We start from the raw sequence: 15,466 nt of genomic DNA, 5'->3' as shown, positions 1-15,466 counted from the left end.
GTTTTTTTGCCATAATTAGTTGTATATGCTTATATTCTAAAACTTGTAATTATTATTTTGAAAAATTAAATTACTTTAGAAAATTTTTTCATAGGAAAAGAGGGGGGCAGGTTTCTAGGCCTACTATCTTTATTTGCTTAAAATAAAATCTAATAGGACTGTAATGTATAAATAGCAGATTGATTTGGGGCTATCATTTACTCTTTTCAAAAAAAATAAATGGCCAATATTTAAAAAAATCTGATATTACCATTGGGTAATGATTCCATGACAAAAAATGAATGAAAATTGGCATGTTGATTATTTATGTTGTAAATTTTATAAAATCTAAATTTTAGAGCACCAGCTCAACCAGATCCAAAGATATATGCCTACAAAGTCGAAAATAACATAATGCGTGATTTCATTAAATTTTGTTTTCTTAAAAAATACTTAAAATAGTTACAAATAATATATCATTTTATACCCCTTTACATTGGAAAATATCGAAAAAAATTAACATTGTTAGGAAGGAATTTTTTTGGGTATTGATATTTCTAAAAATGTTTATTACCTTTATATTAAACTATTTTATAAAAAATCTCGATAGCCAAAAAAAGATAATATAGATGGCGTTATAATCAAAAATTATAATGAAATATTTTAAATAAAATCATGTGTTATATTAGTATTAAAATTTAAAAAATCGATTGAATATAACTAGACCTGACGAAATATCGGCGGCTGGTGCAATTTTTAAAAAATCTAATCGACGGCCGGCGGCGCGCCGATTTTTAGCCGCCGTCAATAAAATCGGCGCATATATAAATTTTTATAAAATAAATTTTTTTAATTGCTTATTTTTAAAAAAAACAAATAAATATACACTATTCTACAGATATCTCGGCATATTTTTTAATATTCATTTATTATATCCAAAATTGATTTCGTAATTTTATAATTATCATGTATTAAAATTATTTTATTAAAATTTTTGGGACATAATGATGATCTCCTTGAATTTAACGTCAATCCAACTGTAGAGAAAACTCTTTCACTAGGTGTGCTAGTCGCCGGGATGCAAAGAATTTTTTTGACTAGCCTGGAAAGATTGGGAAGTTCACTCTTCTTTTCTCTCCAAAAATTTAGAACGTCCATATCTTGTGAATGTCGTTTTCCAAAAAAACTGTGGCAATCTTGTTCTAAGTCACCTAACTTGGAATCATAATTTATATATGTTTAATGTTTATTTGCTAATTTTGTCAAATAACTTGAATTTAATAATTCATCCTCTGTACATTAGCCATATTTACCACCTGATTATCATCATTCTCTATAAGTTTAAGATGTTTTATTATAAATAGCTGAGCAATTTTGCTCTATTAAATACTTTGACACAATTGTCAATTTTTAAAATCTTGGATCTAAAAAAGAAGCCAATACCTAGATAATTTTAAATAAAAAATAAAAGAATATACTTATATAATATTACTTGCAGATTACAAACTGGAAATCGTAACGCAAGTTTTTTTTAGCATATTTTCCTTAAGTGAAATAATTTCAGAACTATCACTATATCATTTACTATTAAATGTGTTCCAATTTCACTTCTAAAAAGTAACGCCAAGTTTAAAGTAGGCCCTTTTTGTACTGAAAGAAATTCGACAGTTTCTTTAAATTTTGAAAGAAATGCTAATAGTTATTCTACCATATCAGATTCATAATTTGAGAAAGTGCTTCCCAATTCTTATCAAAACCTTATTAATTAAATTCTTATTTGATCCAAATATGCTTTCTAGTTTCTAGCATAATTAATATACTATGCCAATATGTTGGGATATTTAATTTTAAGGTTTTCATATGCATAGAATTATTGTTATCATTGGAATTGCCAATTTGAAAACGGGTATCCGGGTATGGATCAATGCTGTTAAGATCTAACATGTCGTTAAATCTATTGTACTTAGGCATTTTCTTTGATATTCCTCGAATTCAAATTCAACCTCTGCAGTTTTATATCTTAGAGCAGTAATAATTTCTCTAATTCTTTTGCAAAAAATTTCCAGACTATAGATTTTTTATTATCCAGAGTTAGGATACTAAAATTATTTAAATTATTTAAGTAGATGCATCCATTTTAAAAATATGTAAAATTATGGTAACTTTTGGAATTTTAGATTTTTGATTGATTGAATTCTATAATGACGTCAATATAATTAAAATTTTAAAATGGTAGAAAATAAAAATTCATCAAAATCCTGATTGACATTAAAAAATTGGTGTGATTTACTTAAACGGCGGCTTTTTCGGTGTAACCAAAAAAGGTCAGCATAACCAATGTGATGTCCTGGGGCAATAAGTAAGGAATCAGCCCATACGGATATGGTTATTAGGGATGCTATATTTTAAAATAAACATATTTTAAAATTTTATAATACTATAAATAAAATTTAATCTTATCCCATTTTGCGTTTATTAATAGAATTTCCTGAGGCCATAATTTGTAGTACGTCAATCTAATGACGTTATTATTTGATTAATGGATAGCCGCCTCAATGTGAGGTAAAAGAAGGATGGTGATGGCCATGGGGATGTAAAATGGAAATATGTATCTCCTCAGTAATTTCATTCTTTTTTAATACTGTGGCTAACCACCATAAATCGTCATAAACACATGTTACGAATCCTTTAATATTGGCAAAAGACAAATTATCGGCATTTGATATTGAGTCCTCTGCATAGTTTAGTCGTTTAGTCTCTTCTAAATTGTATTATTCGTTGGTTATTTATGTAAAATTTACTGATGGCATGTTTTATTTTGCAAACTGATAAAAATCAACTGGTGTTAAAATTTGTCTAGAACTGGTGCGCTAAAGGCTTGAACGTGCTGCTAATCTTTTTAATGTTCCACCAAGGCCGTCTGGACATTTTTCATAGGATGTACTGAAAAATGTTATTCAGATCTCCCATATATAACTTTTGTGGCGACACCAAAATCTGATTCATGATAACAGATTTATAAAAAATTTTCTGTTTTTATATTGCGCAACTGATATGTTAGAGCATTAATATATTTTACTTGGCTTTTTGCTGAATTGATTGGTCAAAAAAATAACGAGTGAAAGGATATATCTACAAATTATGGCCTTAGAAATTTCTATTAATAAGCGCAAAATGGAATACCATAAAAATAAGAGATATGCATATAATATTTGAATATAAAATTATAAAATATGTTTATTTTACACAGGGATGTGAACCCAGCAAATTTTGACAGGGTTCGGTTCGGTTTAAGACTATAAGTAGATTCGGTTCAGGGAAATATTTTGAACCCGGGGTTGGTTCCGGGTTCAGCTAGCGTTTAAGAATTTTTGAATTTATAAAAAAAATTCTATATTTAAATCATAATTGAAAAACTATAGACATATTTGGTATAAAAAATAAATTTTTTATTTTATTTATAGGCAAAATATAGTTAAAAATACAAAGCATAGTCATGTATAGAGAACTGCAAAGTAATTTTTTCGCAACCCGAGCCCGAATTTAAAAAAATTTTTTGTCCGAGCCCGACCCGAGCCAGAGCACACATTTTTTAGTCCAACCCGACCCGACCCGAGCCGAATAAAATTTTGCATTTTAAGTTTTAATATTATAATAACCAAAAAAAAATTTATGTGTATTTATTCAGTTAAGCCACCTTAAATAAAAGTTTATTTGACCGCCATAATCTATTCAAGATATATATTAAGTTGCATTTTATTAAATTTGTAAAAAATATTATAAAACGATTAATATACAAGCGAATTTAAAAATTATAACGATTATATAATACAATAAGCATCATTTATACGAATATAGATATGATATAAAAGTTAATAAATATATATAAAAAATATAATAAACATACTATATTATATTGACCTCATCAATATCATTATCAAAATTATCACAAAGCGAATAATTATGATATATAAATAAAGAGGCGTCCAGTTTATCTGGCTTTAAACGAGTCCTTCTCTCCTCAAAGGCCCTACCAGCAGCTGAAAACGCCCTTTCACTGCTAGCCGACGAAGCAGGGATAGCCAGGAATTTAAGAGCTAAAATACTTAAATTTGGAAACTCATAATGGTTTGTTTTCCACCATTTTAAAATATTATCGTCATCAATACATAATTTCGGATCTAGGTATTTTTTAGCTCGTCAACTTCGGCGCTAGCATCAGAATACGCTTTGTCAGCCTCCCATAGAGAAAAGTCCAAAAACGTATTTACCACCTCTGTAGTTTCTTAAGAAAAAAATATTCATTAATAATATTAAGATATATATTTACTTTATTATTTTTTAATAAATAATTTTATTATTAATTTAATAAACCTTTATTTACTACTCTATCGGTTGAGCACGAGTTAGATGGTGAGTTGTTTAAAGACTTTTGCTCAATCACATCTCTGTTGATTTTCTCTGCATTAATCAACGTGCTGATATGTTGACACAAATCTTTATAATGTTCCCGGGATAACATTTTCATATCCCGAAATTTTGGGCACAAAAACGTCGAAATTTGGTGGAATAAATCTATTTTAAATTTATCCACCAATATTTCCCGGCATTTTAATGAAAGCTGGTTTAGCTGATAGTTTAAGCTAGGATTAGCTAAAAAACTCAATATTTTATGATAACATAAAATAACTTTGTGAATAGTAGGTTTTAAATCACTCTCAAGTTCATCACTCGCAATTTTAAAAGGCGTCAGAAACTTGATCAGATCCCTCATCATTTCAAAATCAATATTTTCAAGTCTAATCGACTCTCCTCTGGAATTGAGGATTTCCATTATGTCATTAAATTGATTAAAGATAGATTCAATCATATTCAACCTACTATTCCACTTAGTCTCAACTCATGGAGAGTTTTATCGAGGCGATTAACTAATCTAAAATGTAATGATATATTTTAATAAAAAGTTAATTTAACATACCCACTCTGTTTCATATACGTTACTAAACTTTTACAGTCATTAAAACATTGATTTATCTTCGAACAAGATTCAATATTTTTGTTATCAAAAGTATTTCTCAATACTGTATTTAATAGATGAGAAGCACAATTTAAACGCTTATGATTTTCAAAAGCTTTAATCATATTAGCTCCTTGGTCGGTAATAATTGGAATTTCCGATAAATAGGCCCTGCTGTATCCTGATAAAAAGAATACATGGATTTTTATAAATATTTTTAATGAAATCAATACCTAACAAGGTGAAATTTCTAATAATTTCCTTTTTGATATTTTCCCCTGTCTTTTTTTCCTCTTCAAATTTGCATGTAAACAATACTATTTTATTTAGTTTCCAGGAATCATTTATAAAATGAATTGTTAGAGTTACATATGATATTTTTTTATAATCATCAGTCCAAAGGTCTGTGGTGGCTATAAAAAATTATTAATAATTTAACCATATTTTCATAAATTTGTTACCAGTACATCGACCCTTTTTCATATATGAGTTTAATATAGGAAATAATTTATTGCGGATACCATCAGCAGTATCTACTAAATTTCTAGAAATTGTCGTAGGATTTGGAATGATGCTTTTAACATCAATATTTCCATATATTGAAATTGAACCAATTTTGGAAAAATATTGGCAACAATCAACAAAACCTTCCCCATGAATTGTATCAAATGATCTCAAATCACCAAAACATAGTAAGCACCTTTGTGCACTCTTTTTTCAATTTTAACTTTTGAGTTTTTTCGGATCAGTACCAAAAAGACTATCAATTGTTAATTGTGTCTTTTTACTCTCTGCTGTTGTACTTGTATTTGTATATACACATTTATGTCTTTTAAGTTGATTTGTACCTAAAATAATTTAATAAGATCATCTTTTATGTATAAATATCTAACCTGTTGTTATTGGATTATATACATAAATAAATTTGCATATAATACAAATGACATAATTAAGCTTTTCTTTATTTTCATCATATATTAATGAAAATTTCTTCCATACATCGGATTTTCGATTAAGATTCTCCCTTACTTCATACTCTTTTGTCTTAATCTTTTCACCAATTCTTTTTAATTTTGCATCCATTGAGATAATTTTTTTAATATGGTTGTGTCTAAAATCTAAAAAAAATATTTAAAATGACTTTAATCAATTAGATTGAAATAAACAGAGTTGGGCAGTACTGCTAATACTTGTATCTAAGATACATGATACAAGATCCCTTTATATCTTGTACTCAGTATATTTTGACATTTTTAATAAGATACTAATATCTGTATCTAAGATCCTTAATTCTGAAAATAATCTTGTATCTTTTTCAATTTCTTGACAAAAGATACAGATACAGATTCTTTTTAATATTCATGTTTTAAATTTTACATATCCATCTTATTTTCTTTGAGAATCTTGTATTAATTTCCTAATTTTTTTCTGCCATAATTGACAACCAAAATTAGCTGGAAAATTTACAACTCATATTAAGGTAGATAGATAAAAAAATAATAATACCAAAACGAAATAAGTAAAGATTATATTTTATATATAAATTTAACTTAGAATATCATTACCAATTTTATATAATATTTTTTAATTTCTAGGATGATTAACATTTATGGTAGTGAAATTTAAATTATAGAAATAAGTTCCCCTGAATCAAATCCCAATCTTAAATTTTATATGGAAATTTTTTAAAACAAATGTTAAAAAAGACAATGTATAGGCTAGATAAATAATAAATAATGAATAAAACTTATCTTTAGTACATAAAATATGTCTTATCTTGTAATTCACGGGAAACACACAATTTAGTGATAAAATTGTTTGGTATCCGGTTGTTAGATTTATAAAATAATAATTAATAATGACATGACATGTTAATATGATTAACATTTTAATCCTAAAATGTGATAAATATTAAATAATAGGCTCGGGTCGGGCTACGGACAGCCCGTGCAGTTCTCTAGTTATTTATCAATTTTAAAAATTTTATTTAGACGTATTTCTTTAAATTAACAATATCCAATATAATAATTTTTACTTTTATTTGTTCACTTAAAAATAAATAGCTTAAATGAATATTTAAAATTTATTAACACTCCAATAGGAATCTTTGGGAATAAATTTAAAAAAATTTAAAAATAGCCTAAATGAATTAAGTTGTTTAAAATTTATTAACACTTCACTTAATTAGAAATCTGAAAATATTATAAAATCTCATTAAATTATTAATATTTTTTTTACAATTATATAAATATCAGAGACCTGCAGAGGTACCATTTGCACGGCCCGGCCCGGTTTTAAATTTTTACGGCCCGGCCCGGATTTAAAAATTTCAGGCCCGGCTCGGAATTTTTTAAAATTATATTCGACCTGGTATATACAAAAATTTACCTATGAGGTATTTTACCATATTTTTCAGCGAGTATTATCGCTTATTATTTAAAAGATACATGTAAAAAGCTAATATTTTGAGAATATTATATGGAAATTATAAAAATTATAAAACTGTTATTTATAAAAATGGATATTTTGAGCATATACTATATTTTATATTGCATTTATAAAAATAAAACTAATATTCATAAAAATGGTAATAATATTTGTCATATACTATATTTTATATTACATTTAAAAAAAATAAAACTAATATTTAATTTATAAAAATGGAAAATATTTTGAGAATATAATATATTGTATTTAATTACTATTTAATTTAATTTATAAAATAAAAATAAATCGCTATTTAAAAAAATGCATGTATTAATAAATAGGGGTGTGCCGATACCACTTTTTGGAGGCCGATCCGATCCGATCCGATATTCCAGATATTTAATTGATATCGGCCGATAACGATCCGATATCATATCTAATTTTATATTCTGTAAAGATACCGGTTTTAATTTTTAATATTCTTTTTATTAGTACAACATCTATAATTTTACTATACCATAACATATGTCATTTAAATATATTATAATGATCAGTTATAGTTTATATTCAATTCAATTGCAATTATTTATATAATAAGTAATAACATTAATCTATTTACATAATTAGTAATAAACAAATATATTGAAATTTGAAATTAATATAGAAAATTAATTTATCGAAGATTTCTTTTTAGAAATACCAAAATTTCCAATTTATCAGAGATCGGTCTGCGGTGATGGGGACTGTTAATATCACTAGTATCACTAAAAACAGATTCTGAAGAGATTAATGAACACTTTTTTAAACAGAATGCGAAAAAAAATAACTATATTGCAGAATGTTTATTAACTAATTATTACTATTAAAATAATTAAGCATAAAAATATATTCCGATTTTATTTATAAAAATAAATGGATTTTTAGATATAACTTTTTTTAAATTTTGTTAAAAGCGCCATTTTATATCGGATCGGAAAATTTTATAATATTTGCCGATAACCGATATTTTAAAATGGGCGAAATATCGGCCCGATCCGATCCGATATAAAATATCGGTACATCCCTAATAATAAATAGTATTTTGAAAATATAATCTAATTGCACAATATTAATATAATTTATTTTATAATATAAATTTTTAATAAAAGAAGATAATTGTATTATATAATATTGTAAAAAAAAATAATGTAAAATGTTGGATTAAAAACTTTCATGACTCAAGGTAAATATAATAAATGCAATAAATATTTGACAGTTTGCAAAGTAAAAAACCAGCATGATTGACGAAACCCTATACTCAAGAAAGATATTAAAAATTCACAAATTATCATGAAGAAAGAGAAGCATATCTACCTTTTCAGGTTGAAGATTACTTCTTCTTTCTTCAAGAATTCTCCCATTAGTGGAAAAATTCCGCTCACCGCTTGCACTTAAAACAGGGATTGCCAATTTTGTTAAAATTGGAAATTCGCTTTGATGAGCCGCCCACCACTCTAAAAAATTATCCACCTTAAATGTTTTATCTATTATTTATGTAATTATAATATTCATCATCGGGTATTGACATATTACCAGAATTACCATCGCCCCATTTGTCATAAAACGATTCAGTTTGTTTAACAACAGTCGTAATTTGACTGGTCGATGGTATTTTATTTACTTCCTGAACCTCTTGTAATTTAATATAATCTTTTATATAGTTTTCCGTCATTTTGCGATCTGTCCCTGACTACATACGTAATTGCTAGAATTTGGGACAGAGAAAAAGAGAAATAAAATGATACTTGTGTAAAACAAATTCTTCAATTAAAAAATGCTTTATATTAAGTAAAATCAATTTTATTTCTCCTTTTCGCTTTGAAAGATATTACAAACTTTAAGAAGTGATATTCCTTTATTTGATTGTTTTGGTAAAATATATTCTAAAAATTTAGATATGAATTATAAAAAAATATATTAATAATACTTGAATATTGGGGCTTATTTAAGATATTCCTTTATTTGATTGTTTTGGTAAAATATGTTGTAAAAATTTAGATATGAATTATAAAAAAATATATTAATACTTTGAATAAATTTGCATGAAATTAATAATTAGATCGATCTGTGGGTTGTTAGGTAGTGTTAACCATCACCCAATATTATATTAATCATAACTATAATATAATATAATCTTATAACTATTAACTCATAATGTAAAAATTTTTATAAAAAATATTAAGGCCTGGCCCGGCCCAGATATATTAAAAAAAAAAATTTTTAGGCCCGGCCCGGATATGGGGGCGAAAGTATCTGCACGACCCTGAAAAAATCTTTTTGAGAATCTGGGAAAAAATTTTTTAGGCCCGGCCCGGGTATATTTAAAAAATTTTAAATACGGCCCGGCCCTGCCCGGGCCGAGTTTAGGGCCGGGCCTGCAGGTCTCTGATAAATATCTTATGTTTTTTACACTGAACCACTCTGACAAAATTCCCGGGTTTGGTTCGGGGTTTTAAAATTTTTTAAACGGGGTTCAGGTTTGGTTCAGGTTTAGATTTTTTTCTAAATACCCGGGTTTTCTTCTCCAGATTCGGTTCAAATCACTGATTTTACATAATATAGCGTCCTAATAATAATCTAGTGCTGTAAACATTTCTAAAAACATCGAACGCGTTCAACGTTCATTGACAAAAATCGAACGCGTTCATGTTCACTTTAAAAAAAAAGTAACGCGTTCACGTTCATGTACCGTTCAAAATTTTATGATAAATTTTTTTAAAAATTTAATCTAATATAAATAAATGTCTTATATTTATTAACTAAATATTAGCCATAAAAAATAATATAGTTCTATTTTGATAATATTTATAAATTCAATATAATATATTAAATAAAAAGGTATTTTTATTTATAAAAAATTTTTCTTATTAATTTTTAATAACAATATTTTTCAAAATTTTTATCTGATAGACAGGAACGCTTGGCAGTTAATACGGCATTAGCTATGCTAAAAACGAGCTCAAGGGTAGATGAGGGGGCGGTATTATACTTAATAAATAACTCTTTTAACGTAGGGAATTTATTAAAACATTTATTGTTTTGTTATTTTCTTCAAAAAATTGAGATAAGTTATCCTCCTCCAATCCATTCTCTACTTCCTCGACAAAAAATAGGATATCTCGAAATTAACAGTTCTTGCATTATCATTTCTAGGGGTTTTAAAGCATTTTTTTCAATTACGCTATAAGTTTATTTTTAATAGATTTGTTCTGTGGAAGTTTTATCCATGGCCATTGAAGCTTGAATATTGGATGTATAATTGCAGAAAGAACATATTGATCCTTATATATATATATGTTTAAATTTAAAAAAAAATAAAATATATGTAATTAATTGAGAGATAGTTTTAATACCTTTTATTAATCCCATGCGTCTATTAATAGTTGACCATATTTGAGGCCACTATTTTTTTTGAATTTTAAAATAATTATCGTTATTGCTGGGGTCAAATATCCCAAATGCATTTTTCAAAATAATTACTATTACAATCAAATGTCGTTTTAAATTGGAACCAGATTTTGACAATATGATACTTTTTGGCCACATTTTACACTTGGTAAGTATTGAATTAGTTCCTTCAATATAGGATGTTACTGTAAAACATTTATCATATTTGGCCATGGTAATGATAATTAATCTGATTTTGGAATTTTAGAATCAGATGATGAGGATTAAATAATAATATCCATTCTTATGCTAATCTATTAAATTAAAATATAAACAATAATATTCAAATTAATAAACTATGTCTTAAAAAATTGAAATATGAAAAGGAAATACACAGCCGATTAAAAAATATAAATAATATTTTTTTAAAAAAAATTCGGAAAAATTAAATTTTTCATTAAAATTGAACGAACGTTTTCGAACGCGTTCGTCATAAAAAAAGGAACGCGTTCGCGTTTAAAGTTCGTCAAAAATAAAAGGAACGCCGTTTATCATTTTTTTCAAAAAAATGAATTCGTTCACAAACGCTTTCATTTTGAACGCGTTCGTTTACAACACTATAATAATCATATCTTTATGGGCTGCCTGCTTACAAATCGCCCCAGGACATCATAGGTTATAATCAATTGATTTTTTAATCTTAATCCCAATACAATTCATATTATTGAAAATGTTATATTATAATGATTTTTGAAATAACGCCATCTATATTATTTTATTTTATTTTCTTTTATTTATATAAATAATAAAATTCAAATAAAATTAAACAAACAAAAATGGTTTTCGAGATTTTTTATTAAATAGTTTAATATAAAGGTAATAAACATTTTTAGAGAATATCAACACCCAAAAAAAATCTTCTCGACTATCAATGATAATTTTTTATTTTTACCGGAAATATGGAAACATTTGGATTTTTAAAATTTTTTTCAATATTTTCCAATGTAAAATTTTAAGGGCTATAAAATGTATAATTTATTTTCCTAACTCAATTTTACCCATTTTTTTATTTCTATTTTTTCCCTTTCAGATTCCCATTCTTCTCCCCTTTCCCTTTTTCCATTTTTTTAAAATTTAATTCTCTTTTTTTTTCATTTTTAATATCAATTTCCTTTTTCAGAATCGCTAATGAAATCTGGTTTATTAATATTAATTTCAAATTTCCTTTTTTCAGAATCGCTAATGTTATCTGTTTTTAATATTTAGTTTTTTTTCTTATCATTTTTCACATTTCATTAAATAAATTTTCCAATTTTTTCATTTTTCTCCATTTCCATTTATTTCAATATTCTTATTCTATTATATCTCTATTGAAATTCCTTTTCTTATACCAAAAATAAACTATAGCCCATAATATTACGATTATCGCTATTCCAAAATAAATACCTAATTGAGAAACATTTTTTATTTCAAAATAATTCTATGTTTTAATATTTTTCATATTCAGCATCTTAAAATTTCAAAAATTCTTTAAACTCCAAATTAAACTTTATAATAAACTAATTAATAATTTTATTAAAAATATTTTCACAATTTTAAATGATAAAAAGTAAGCTAATGAAAAACACTATTATTATTATACAGTACATTAAATATTAATAAAAAAATTTACCTCTTATTTCGAATTTTTATTTTTTAGTGGTTCATGATTGTATATTTTTATATTTACACAGCGTCAAATTTTTCTCAAGTGCCTACCCCGTGGTTGAGGCACCACTTTTACGATAGTTCCGAACAATAAATTTTATTATTCTATAAAAAATATTTATTAACCAACAAAAAACATAATAATCCATATATCACAATTTCGATTTTTTAAAAATATAAAACACTAAAGCATATAAACAATACCTTTGATATTTTTTGATATGCTGATACATCTTTGTTGAATTTGGGAAATTATATATCAATTGACAATATTTGCATATTAATATATACCCTTTCTTGTTATCAGCTGTATCTTTAATAAATCCAGATATAATTTTCCGAGGCATCTATAAAATATTGCATAATTTAAATTAAACATCAATAAATTATTATATCAGTTATATAGTATGATTAAAATATAATGACCCTTATATATCAAATTTATATTAATAATTATAATATATCATTAATATAATGTTTAACATTTTACCTTTGTTTTTGTACTTTTAAAATTATAGATTTGAAAAGTTGCACTCAATGGTTGCACTAATAAAAAAAATAGGTTTAAAGACTCACGAGAAAAATAAAAATTATTTAAAAATTTATGATATAATAAAATTAAATTATAAATCATAATTTTTGAAATAAAATATTATATTTATAAAATGTTATATTTATATTGAGGGAAAATTCGGGAAATTTCCCGGGAAAATATAAAATTTTCCTACCTTTACATATCTAGTCTAGACATTGGGTAGAATATAAGACATTACAATTTTGTATTTCAAAATTAGAATATTCTTTAAATGGTAGAGATTAATTCGGACCGAACCCACGTGAGAAGATTTTTTTATGAAATTTTTATGGCTCACCCATCAATATTTTGTTTGGCTTGCCCGGCGAGAGTTAATTATTTTATACAGGTTGCCCCTTACCAAATTTCCCTTCCTTCGGCTCATAATTATTTTTGTGGAGAAAACATCGTATTCTGCATTTTTCAAGGGGTTTAAAAAATCTCGCACGGCCCTAAAAATACATTGCACAAGATGGCCCTTTTAGATATTGTTAGTTTTTTAAAAAAATTTGTCGGGCTATTTTTTTTCTTACCCTAACCAAAAAAAGGAAGAGAAATTCAAATAAAATATAACTTATTCAATTAAAAACCTAGAAACCTTAAAGTAAATTTAATTGGATTTTATTTGCTTCATTCTTTTTTATTTTAAATGACAAGATTTTAAAACAAATCGGGCTAAGCTTTAAACGGGAGAAATTTTAAATCCGGCCAAGGCCAAAAAAAAAATTAATCTCTTCAGGTCTATGCCCTTAATTGAAACTTAAGATTTATCGGAATAAATCTATTCTTTTTTTCTAAAAAATGAATCTTCGTCAACATATTTCTCATATTTTCTCCCTTGCAACAAATTAAGGAGAAATGTTTTGCATAGATAACAATTTCCAAGAAATGCACACGTTCTTTATATATGAAATAAAAGGCTAACTAATTTTCCCGTTTTTTATGCGATTCACTCATATCTTCTATTCTGCCAGAATTCTGTTTGCCAAATTTAAATATACTTATTTATTCACGAACAAGTTGATATTTCGAGAAAAAAAAGCAAAAAAAAAATGAATAGTTTTACATTCGATAATCGTGGATAAAAAAAAATAGATATGAAACCAACCCGTCGTAACTCTTTTTCCCTCAACGCTTCGCTGATTCGCGTGGTCTACAAAATTCTAATTCATCAAACTCGCAACTTTACCTCCCAACCATGGAATCGCACCATCGTTTTCATCTTGACCTGCGCATCCCTAATTTTCACGATCCTTTTCTTCGTAGCCTCTTACTTTACTTGGCGATCTAAGGCCATCTTCCAAAACAACATAGTATTAGACATGGGAGGGGACACAAATAACGATAAACCGAGCGTAGATAATTGGGATAGTTGGCTTAGCGCTCGCTCGGAAATGGCCAATAAAGGGGAAAACTTGGGGGGAGAAGAACCGCTAGAGGACAGGGAAGAGAGAACTCTGGCTATGCTCTACTCCTTCCTGGAGAAGGAAGAAAGATTGCAAAGGCTGGAGGCTGCCGACGCCCCATATTTGTATTCGGATTATGCTAACAAAAGGCTAGGTATAAATAATAATAATAACGAAGGGTTGAATATTCCAGATAATCTTACACCTCGCACCTTGCTCAAGCGCATCAAAAATTTGCTGCGCATAAAATCGTCCGTGGCCGACCAGATCAGGAATATACAGGACACAAAATCCCGGGCCGAGATGGATATGCAAGCATTTCAAGAACAATCCCTTACGAGTAAAGCTGAGGTGGAGAAAGCTCGGGCAAGCCTAGCCAATATGGAGGAAAGAATCAGGGAGGCCAAATTCGTGCTTGAGGAAGATGTGGATCCTAGGGATAACGCGGGACAATTCTGGAAAAATACCCGATCCTTGGATGGGTTGAAGGAGGTTATCAGGGAATCTACGATAGCTCTGAAACGGGCTCTAGATGTAAGTTTTCTCTTTATTATTTGTTTGATATAGCCCCATTTTAATTATTTTTTTTACAAATCGCAAGTTTACTATTAGGGGAAACAATTTTTTTTATATTATTAGTGGAGCCTATGTTAAATATTAAGGTTTTATAAATAAGCTGAATTTCGTATTTGTATTTTTTGGTAATGTGTTTAAATTACTGAATTATAAAAGTTATTGGTAAACGATTTTTACTCGTCCAGTTTCTAATAATAAGTTTTTAATTTTTTTGAAAAAAAATGAAAACCTCCTTAGCATTTGCGATTTTTTGAAGCCAATTTTAGGATAAATTTGCATAATAAAAATAAAAACTATTTGAAATTTTGATCAATTCGGTATCTTAAGTATAGATATATATATATATATATTAAA

The 15,466-nt window shown here is 26.9% G+C and overlaps 1 protein-coding gene across 2 annotated transcripts in view; it reads left to right on the top strand.

The window, feature by feature from the left end:
• Positions 1 to 15,466, top strand: part of LOC135931179 (exostosin-3-like) — a 32,824-nt gene that overhangs the window by 654 nt on the left and 16,704 nt on the right. Inside the window, exon 2 of one of the 2 annotated variants that reach the window (XM_065468100.1) lies at positions 14,226 to 15,070. In XM_065468100.1, the coding sequence (XP_065324172.1) occupies positions 14,228 to 15,070 (843 nt within the window). In that variant the 5' untranslated portion in view covers positions 14,226 to 14,227. Of the gene's footprint in view, positions 1 to 13,983; positions 15,071 to 15,466 lie in introns of both variants that reach the window. The other variant, XM_065468099.1, reaches the window with a different exon arrangement.

Source organism: Gordionus sp. m RMFG-2023, chromosome 1 (genome assembly GCF_954871325.1).
Source record: "Gordionus sp. m RMFG-2023 chromosome 1, tfGorSpeb1-WG-v2, whole genome shotgun sequence".
NCBI classification, from domain to species: domain Eukaryota; kingdom Metazoa; phylum Nematomorpha; class Gordioida; order Chordodea; family Parachordodidae; genus Gordionus; species Gordionus sp. m RMFG-2023.
This window is presented reverse-complemented; position numbering and strand designations above follow the sequence as displayed.